Raw genomic sequence first — 10219 nt, forward strand, 5'->3', positions numbered from 1 at the left:
ACAAGATGGCGGATCCGGTGGCGTCAATGTTTTGATAGCCAATAAGAAGGGACGCGCTATCCATATATTTTTTAGATCAGTGAGAGAATACTACATGGCTTGTATAGTGTCGTACCAGATTTACACGAGTTACTTTTGACACTTCAGTCAATACTTGACTGAATGATTTAACGAGGGCGGATGGTGAGGTTTGTCTCCCTAGGCATGTGTGTGCAAAGCATATCTCATAAACTACCAAACGAATTTGTATGAAGTTTGATGTACTCATTTTTGAAGGCAATGGCTTGTGTCGCTTTTCTCCGCCGTCATATTTGCCCTTTTGCACAAATTGAGGCAGCAGCATATTATGGCTACATTTTAACATCAATTTTATTTAAATTTTTGCCACATGATCTTCGACTCGGTCCGGACTATGGGATTGCATTTCAGCTTGGTACGGGCGCAGTGGCGTGGTGGTAAGACGTCGGCCTCCTAATCGGGAGGTCGTGAGTTCGAATCCCGGTCGCTGCCGCCTGGTGGGTTAAGAGTGGAGATTTGTCCGATATCCCAGGTCAACTTATGTGCAGACCTGCTAGTGATTTAACCCCCTTCGTGTGTACACGCAAGCACAAGACCAAGTGCGCACGGAAAAGATCCTGTAATCCATGTCAGAGTTCGGTGGGTTATGGAAACACGAAAATACCCAGCATGCTTACTCAACAAAAGCGGAGTGAAGCTGACTATGCTCTCAGAGTTTAGTTTGGGGAACCCAAATGGGCAAACGAGCTCACATGTAACCAGACAATTCTGGAACGCTGAAGAAGAAGAAGCTAGGTACCTTAAACATTCATTTATGATATCTTCATTCAAACTTTCTTTCTTCATTACGTGTACCTTTGATTATTTGTTTGTTGGCTTGTGTGTTTGTTTGTTTTTCTTAATTCTGAACAAACTGATTCGAAACAAAATTCACGGTACCTTTGTCAGCCACATCAACAACAACGACAAAACCAACACACACACACACACACACACACACACACACACACACACACACACACACACACACACACACACACACACACACACACACGAATATACACGAATATACACGAATACACACACACACTCACGAATATACACGAATACACACACACACACACACACACACACACACACACACGAATATACACGAACACACACACACACACACACACACACACACACACACACACACACACACACACACACACACACACACACACACACACACACACACACACAGAAGCCGTATGAATATATATATATATATAGATATATAGAGATAGATGACAGTGGAATTTTCGCGTGGCTATATTCGACCTTTGCACTTTTACAGTGAGGACAACGGGTGCAAGGAAAGCGTTCTGGACAGTGACCTTCTAAAAATAGTAACGGGAATATCTGAAGCTGCTTGTCATACCGTAGCATTCTGATCAGTCATCGCTCAACGGCTATCGCGGCTATCGCCAGTTATCTCAGAGAATGAGCCGTACTCATTTTGACCTGAGTTCAGGATGATACCGTAGCTGTGATCGGAAGATCAAACTTTCTCATTCAGTATTCTTGCAAATACCGTACGGGATTGACACCACACGAAGGAAGGGAGATAAACGCGCAAAACACTGGAGAAGATAAGGAAGAATTACTGGGAATGGATCTGAATGAATGAACAGAAAAACCAAAATCGGTTCACCGCGCCGCGCTTAGAGCACGTGTTCAAAATTTCCATCGACCAGATTGTGTCCGGGGTCTACCTGAATATGCCCACCAAATTTGAAGCAGATCCATCGAGAACTTTGGCCGTGCATCGTGAACACACAGACAGACACACACAAGATATTAAATGGCAACCAGAATGTACATGTATTATTATCGTTACTTTTGTCAATAATGCTCGAGTTAGATATTGAAACAGACACTCAACAAGAACATAGTATACATTTCTGTCTCCTTTTTTGTAAACGTTAGTATTTAAATCCATGTCACATCCTCTGGTTTTCATGTTACGCGTGTGGTGTATTTTGAAATGCTTGCAATGCGCTGAACGTAGACAATCAAAATGTGCAAGTCCCTTTAATTTTTTTCTCTGTGGGCCAAGGATATATATGGAAACGGTATTTATTAACGAAATCGATGTGTATGATTAAAATGTCTTAGTTAAATAAAGAAAATAATATTAATCGCCTAATATGGTTTCCACTTAAATAAACAGTAAACAGTATAATTATATACCATTCTTTTATCACGCCTTTCTAGCGATTGCTCTGACGTCACCAAATCACAACAGAAAGAGATTAAAACATTGACACTGACACTGACACTAACACAAAATTTAATCGTGATGCCAGCGGCAATATTCGAATGAGAGAAGATGGTGGGGGGGGGGGGGGGGCAATAGAGAGAGAGAGAGAGAGAGAGAGAGAGACAGAGAGAGACAGAGAGAGAGATAGAGAGAGAGAGAGACAGAGAGAGACAGAGAGATAGAGAGAGAGAGAGATAGAGAGAGAGAGAGGCTGGAGGGAGAGAGAGAGCAACAGAGAGGGAGAGGGGGGGTGGCAGGGAGAGAAGGAGAGATAGAGAGGCAGACAGAACCAGAGAGAGACATAGAACCAGAGAAAGAAAGAGAGAGAGATAGAGAGACAGGCAGAGGGAGAGATTGATGGCGACAATTAGAGAGACAGACAGACCGACCGACTGACCGACAGACAGACAGACAGACAGACAGACAGACAGACAGACAGACAGACAGACAGACAGTTATGTAGTCTGCAACCCACAATCGTGACAAAACCTCCAACAAAAACCCATCCAATTGTGATTTTTTTCTATACATCCCTATTTCTTCATAACTCTCACTGTTGCCCCAATTGTACCACCATACAAGCATTATACACACAGCTGTTAAGCCCGTCTCACATTGATGGTTTGCAGCGCGATATGACGGTAGGCTTTAGAGGTGAGGACGAGCAGCCAAAAGTTAATGTGATTTCCTCTATTCATCTATGATTTTATAAATCTCACTTTTGCCACGATTGTGCTGCCATACAAGCATGTACACACAGCTGACTTAAGCCCGTCTCACATTGATGGTTTGCAGTGCGATGTGGCGGTAAGCCTTAGAGGTGAGGACGAGCAGATTCATCTATTTCATCTATGATTTCATAACTCACGTTTGCCAAAATTGGGCCGCCATACACGCGTGTTTATTAAACAACAAAGCCTTCAGCGACAATTAATCCTCATTATTATTTAACATTGACAATCTTAACTGAAATGCAAAAAACAAAAACTTTGCTAAATCTACAATTGTTTCTGTGTCTTGTTTTTTAAACATGGTAATCATACTGCCCAACTGATCACCAACACTTAAAAACTGTGCTAAATACTTTATTCTTAACTCACAATATGTTTGGCACTCAAACAAAAAATGGATTTCGGTCTCTAACTTATCTTCACAAAAGGGGCAACACTTGTTTTCTCAGTGTTGAATTTTGGAAGTGATATCTGTGGATATTTATCTGTGAAACACCCATGAGAGAGAGAGAGAGAGAGAGAGAGAGAGAGAGAGAGAGAGAGAGAGAGAGAGAGACAGAGAGAGAGACAGAGACAGAGACAGAGACAGACGGAGAGAGAGAGAGAGACTGAGACTGCCCGGAGAGAGAGAGAGAGACAGAGAGAGACAGAGAGAGAGAGGGAGAGAGAGAGAGAGAGAGAGAGAGGGATCTCATGCAACAGGTAAACACCCACGCCGGTAAGATTTGCAGGCTACTGCCTACCCCGCGACCCATCGATTTCTCAGTTTATTTGGTGTTTAACGTCGTTTTCAACCAACAAAGGTTATATCGCGACGGGGAAAGGGGGGAGATGGGATAGAGCCACTTGTCAATTGTTTCTTGTTCACAAAAGCACTCGGCAGTAATCAAAAATTTTCTCCAGGGGCGTGACTTACAATATATGACCTTACTGGGAGAATGCAAGTTTCCAGTACAAAGGACTTAACATTTCTTACATACTGCTTGACTAAAATCTTTACAAAAATTGACTATATTCTATACAAGAAACACTTAACAAGGGTAAAAGGAGAAACAGAATCCGTTAGTCGCCTCTTACGACATGCTGGGGAGCATCGGGTAAATTCTTCCCCCTAACCCGCGGGGGGTCGACCCATCGAAATGTAATGGGGGCAGTCAGTGAAACCCAATCCACTCCCCCGCACCCCACCCGCCATCATGAATAGACACCTCTCCTCCTCCCCCGCTCCCGAATTCTTCCCCCCTTTTCCCCGTTCTTGATTCACTGCTCTGGTTTACGCTAGTTCAGCGTGAAAGGATAGTACAACACTTCACTGCCTGGGACAAGGGAGGCAACTACACACAGGTCGCGCGAGGAAGAAATTTCAGAGAGACCGTCCGTGTACTTTTCACGAAGAAGTTTTGAAAGTTTGTGGAGGGTTCGACGAGGGATTTTGTGGTGATGGTAGCGCACCGGTTCCCTACCAGCCGTCGTGTAGTTCTGATGTGATTGTGTGTTCATGTGTTTGGGAGGAAAGCAAATAAGCCGTACGTGTACCTGCTTTCAGGATGAAGTTGTGGCAGAATTTTCGCACGCAGCAGACGTTGGGAAAATGGAGGAGGGAGTGTTTATTGTGTGTAAGTGGCCCAGTTGAGAAGTTCGACGCGTTACCGGCGTGTGTACTGAAGACGACGATTGGAATGTGGATGTGAAGTGACCCGTGGAAGAGAAATGGAAAGATTTCGAAGTTTGTGATCGGGCTTGGTGAACGATCTTTGTTGTGAACGGCGCAGCAAAGAATTCCCGGTACACGCACCTGGTTTTAGATTCTGATGCAGCGTGTAACTCGTTCTAGCAGGTTAGTGAGGTGTGTATACATACATGTACAGTTAGAACTATACTGCTCTTTCTATCAAAGATCTCCCAAGTCTCTTCAAAGGTTGCCTGGGTATTTCCGCTAACACCGGAACCCCCCCTTTTAAGACCCTGTTTTCTTAGCCCTTCTATTCATAACCTCTGTAAATTTACCCCCATTTTAAGACTCCCTCCTTTTCAAGACCAGATTTTGTCAGATTTGTCACGGTCTTAGAAGAGGGTGTTCTAGCCTACTGTATTTCAGACACGGTGTCACGATTTCATCTTTCGCCTGTGTACATATTTCCCCCTCGACATATATACTCAAGACTGAAATGTTGTTTCCTGGTAAAATTAAGAAGGGAAACTATAAACGAAAAGCATGTCAGTTTCTTGCATGTGAAGAAAATTGGTGGTAAAATTTAATAGATTTCACTCCCAAAATCGAATTCTTCGAAAACGTGTATGAGGGACGTAAGGCCAAAAAAAAAATAGGTGTGGTTACGGTAACATAGCCAAAAAAAATAGGGTAGGTAGGTAGGCAATCATTTTTTTTTTTTAACTTTTTTTTCTAATGTGTACAAATTAAACCTACTTGACAGGGAAATAAGTGTGCGACTCGGGCGCTTTCGCTTTCATTGCGTTTTTTGCACTCGTTTTTTTTTTTTTTTTTTGACAAATGTAATAAAAAGTTATAGGATCGGCCCCTAAAAATAGGGTAGGTCGGGTTACCGTAACCACACCTTTTTTTTTTTTAGGCCTAACCACTCATGGTTACGTCCCTTGAGTAAGAAGGAAAACATTTTAGGATGAATCAAATTAATTGGTTGCACAAATTTGGCCCCAAGGTACACAAGGTCGCTCATCAGTACTATCGAAGGGTGTTTTTGTGTGTTCAGTTTAGAGTTTATACTCGATCAACGAGGCCGAGAAGCGAAATATCAACACGGCGAAAGATGAAAACGTCACACAGGGGTTGTCTTTGTCTGGATAGAATACGAGAAGGATTCATGGTATCGCGAAGGGTGCATGTCGGAATGTTTCTGCTGGAGTTTCAAGGCAACTATGGCTCTTCCACCCGCTTTACCCATGAATCACTGACTCTCATACCGAGAGGCTACAGTCTTGTGTACACGGGTATTATTGGGGACGGTAAAACCGTCAAATCTGAGTTTTATAGCGGTAGGGTACCGGTACATAGAATGAGAGAGAGAGACAGAGAGAGAGAGACAGAGAGAGAGAGAGAGAGAGACAGAGAGAGAGAGAGAGACAGAGACAGAGAGAGAGACAGATAGAGAGAGAGAGAGAGAGCGAGTGAGAGAGAGAGAGCGAGTGAGAGAGAGAGCGAGTGAGAGAGAGAGAGAGACAGAGAGAGAAACAGGCGGACACACACACAAACACACAGAGACTGAGGGAGAGGGAGGGAGGGGGGGGGGGGGGCAGACACACAGGCAAACATACAGAAATGTTCGTTCTGTCTGGCCGAGTTCCGTCATTCGTCTGTCAGTTCGTGTCACTGCAGGTGTGGTCTGTTTGTTTGTCTGTCTGTCAGTGTGTTTTCTAGTACTATTTTCTGACTCTGTGCCGTGAGATATTTGAACAATGAGGACATTGTAAAAGAAGTCGGGGGTATGTGTGACAATGTGCACTTTTAGTGCACAAACAGACGATTTCTGCCCCATAGTAGACGTCCGTCCTAATCAATGTAAATTATACGGTATCAAAGCAGGCGTCATGAATTCATTCATACTGGAGTGAAAGCTCAGCCTTCTAGGCACGGTCAGTGGACGATATTCGGAAATGACTCTGTCATGTTTTTATGGGTTGTAGAAGAGAGATAAATTACCCTTGCTTTTTTTTCAGACAAATAAATTCATACATGCTCCTGTCCACGTGTTTCAAACACACCCCTTGCTATAGCGCTAGTGATTGGCTCCTCCAATGTTTGTTCAAGTAAAATCACGGGTATTCACTCTTTTACAACCCTTACAAACCCGACAGAGTTATTTTCGGAATTCTAGTGTACTGTTATTCATATTAGTACTATAGTGGATATAATTACGCCATTCAAATGATTCGCCTGTCAAACTTGAAGAAACAGTATTACTAATAATGGATAATTTTCCAAAATCAGTCGCCACTGGCACTTTACTGGTCAATAGATCCATTCTCAACGTCCAGATCGTTCATCTCATGTTCACACACATTGTCAAACAAAATGCACCAAATGACCAGTCATATCATTATTCGTATTTAGCATCTCAGGAGTAGAAATGAGAGAGTAATACTACTTTGAGAGAGAGAGATATGGATGAATGGTTTATTGGCCATACCTCCATGAGAGAGAGAGAGAGAGAGAGAGAGAGAGAGAGAGAGAGAGAGAGACCGAGAGAGACAGAGACAGAGAGAGAGAGAGAGAGTACCGGCACGGTTGGCCTAGTGGTAAGGCGTCCGCCCAGTGAGCGGGAGGTCGTGGGTTCGAACCCCGGCCGGGTCATACCAAAGACTTTAAAATTGGCAATCTAGTGGCTGTTCCGCCTGGCGTCTGGCATTATGGGGTTTGTGCTAGGACTGGTTGGTCCGGTGTCAGAATAATGTGACTGGGTGAGACATGAAGCCTGTGCTGCGACTTCTGTCTTGTGTGTGGCGCACGTTATATATATCGAAGCAGCACCGCCCTGATATGGCCCATCGTGGTCGGCTAGGCGTTAAGCAAACAAACAAACAAACAAACAAATACAGAAAAATCAAATAAAAAGGTATTAAATAGGTCAAAGGTTATCTTGAAATGTGCGATGTTATTCCACAGTCTTTGCATTCAGAACACCCCCTTCAGAATCAACCTCTAGCATAAATTTAACATTCACACGCCTGTGCTTAAATCGAGAAACAAGCAAGCCTAGTAATCTAATCAAGCACCTGTGCCCTGAGCTTGCGAAAGGCATGAGAAGCCTCCCCACCACGTGGGCCATGAAATGGGGGCAGTCTTCGTCGTGTGTGTTCCAAGGTCTTACCCACCGCAGCGCCGTTGCTATGTATACCTTTCTTTATTTCCCTTTCCGAGCTGTACTCTACGCTCTAAATACCTCCGTCTCGACACAACATAGTTAACAATGGGAACAGAGAGGAAGAGTTTTTTGGGGTAGCAACTATGAAATCTGTTGTTTATGGCTGCTTTTAATGAAAGAGTGCATGGATAAAGTATGACTGTGTGTGTGTGTGTGTGTGAGAGAGAGAGAGTGTGTGTGTGTGTGTGTGTGTGTGTGTGTGTGTGTGTGAGTGTGTGTGTGTGTAAGTGAGAGAAAGGGGAGAAGAGTGAGGGGTAGAGAGAGTGGGAAAGTAGGGGGAGAGAAAGAGATGGGGGTGTTTGAACGTGTGTGTGTGCGTGCGTACGTGCGTGTGTGTGTGTGAGAGAAAGAGAGAGAGAGAGAGAGAGAGAGAGAGAGAGAGATGAACTGAACTTTCTTTAAACAAGGATTAAGATGAAGGGAGGGAGAGACACACAGAGAGAGAGAGAGAGAGAGAGAGAGAGAGAGAGAGAGAGAGAGAGAGAGAGAGAGAGAGAGATGAACTGAACTTTCTTTAAACAAGGATTAAGATGAAGGGATGGAGAGAACTTTGAACTTTGAACTTTGAACTTTATTTATTTATCGAGGGTAACAGAATAAGCAAAATATACATGCTTTTTTTCGTCCGGCCCTCGCCCATTGAGGGTAACTCGATTAATAACAAGAAGAAATAGAAATTTAATTAATTACAATACAATGTATATAATTAACATGTCAAACAGTTAAAAAGACATTCAAAATGCATTATGAATATCAAGCAATGATGTATTATTATCACATAATTATTTACTTGTTTCCAAGAGAAACAGCATATACATTTCTTTGAAGGAAGTTTCACTGAATTGCATTTTAATTAAATCAGGAATGGAGTTCCACAATAAGGCGCCAGAATAAGAAAGACTTGATTTGTAAAGGTCAATTCTAGGGGTTGGGGTAATTAATTTGTTTAGTTTTATTGAATTATTCAGTTTGAAATCTGAGGCAATGAATGTAGGTGCATTCCCTGACATAATTCTATGCATCATTACACCTTTGTTATAGATGAATCGTGATTTGATAGGAAGAATCTTTAATTTTTTATAATCAGACATAGAGAGAGATGCATTTTTTTTTAAAGAATTAATTTAACAGCTCGTCTATGTAAAGAGCACAGGTGTTTCAAAGTGTTTGCACTTGCAGAGTCCCACACTGTGGACGCATAATCAATAGTTGATTGAATATATGCCTGAAAAAACAGTTTCCGTGTGCGTAGGTCTAGAAAGTGTTTAATTTTTGATAACTGATATATTTTTTTAGAAGTATTTTTACAAAGTGTATCTAAATGTTTTGACCAAGACAGATTATTATCAATGGTTATTCCCAAAACCTTATGGTTATCAACTTCAGTTACATCTTGATTTTGTATTTGTAGTTTAGGAAATTTTGATGATAGATTTTGTCGTTTTTGTCTAGTGGTTAGAAGCATGCATTTAGTTTTATTTGGGTTCAGTGACATATGGTTTAGTTCTGACCATTCCAGCAATCGATCAATGTTTTCTTGGAGGACTCTTGCTAGCTCACTTAGATCTTTGTGACTAGAATGAATTGTAGTATCATCTGCAAATAGTTCACACATACATTTAACAAATAATGGTAGGTCATTAATATAGATAGAAAATAGTAAAGGACCAAGAATAGAACCTTGTGGAACTCCAAACCTTACTGTTTGTTTACAAGAGTATGATTGATTCAGATAAGTACTTTGCTGTCTGTCTGACAGGAAAGATTTTAAAATGTTAACAGAATCAGTTGCCAAACCATAAATCTCAAGCTTTTTGATAAGGAGTTTATGGTCAATTAGGTCAAAAGCTTTAGCAAAGTCAACAAATAGAGCAGCACAGAACTGGTTACTATTAATGTTGTTTAGCCATTGGTCAACTAAGCTAATCAGCGCTGTTTGACATGAGTGTTTTTTCCTAAAACCTGATTGCTTATCATGTATCAATTTGTTGTCCTCAAAGTGCAAAAGAATATGCTTATTGATATGTTTTTCAAGAGGCTTTGAAAGGATTGATAGAATTGATATTGGTCTGTAATTTGAAGGATTTGTAGTATCCCCCGATTTAAAAAGAGGAATCACTTTAGCCTGTTTGAATTTACTTGGAAAACAACATTGGTCGATACATATGTTATAAATGAAAGTTAATGTATCCGTGATTATTGGAGCTGCCATTTTTATAATTTTTGCATCAAGCCCATCTATGTCACGTGTTCCGCTTTGTTTA

General features: G+C 41.8%; 1 protein-coding gene across 1 annotated transcript in view; it reads left to right on the plus strand.

The window, feature by feature from the left end:
• The first annotated feature begins 5924 nt into the window (after positions 1-5924).
• Positions 5925-10219, plus strand: part of LOC138980803 (uncharacterized) — a 16373-nt gene continuing 12078 nt past the window's right edge. Inside the window, exon 1 of the mRNA XM_070353691.1 lies at positions 5925-6024. Within this exon, the coding sequence (XP_070209792.1) occupies positions 5925-6024 (100 nt within the window). The remainder of the gene's footprint in view (positions 6025-10219) is intronic.

This window comes from Littorina saxatilis, linkage group LG11 (assembly GCF_037325665.1).
Source record: "Littorina saxatilis isolate snail1 linkage group LG11, US_GU_Lsax_2.0, whole genome shotgun sequence".
Classification (NCBI taxonomy): Eukaryota; Metazoa; Mollusca; class Gastropoda; order Littorinimorpha; family Littorinidae; genus Littorina; species Littorina saxatilis.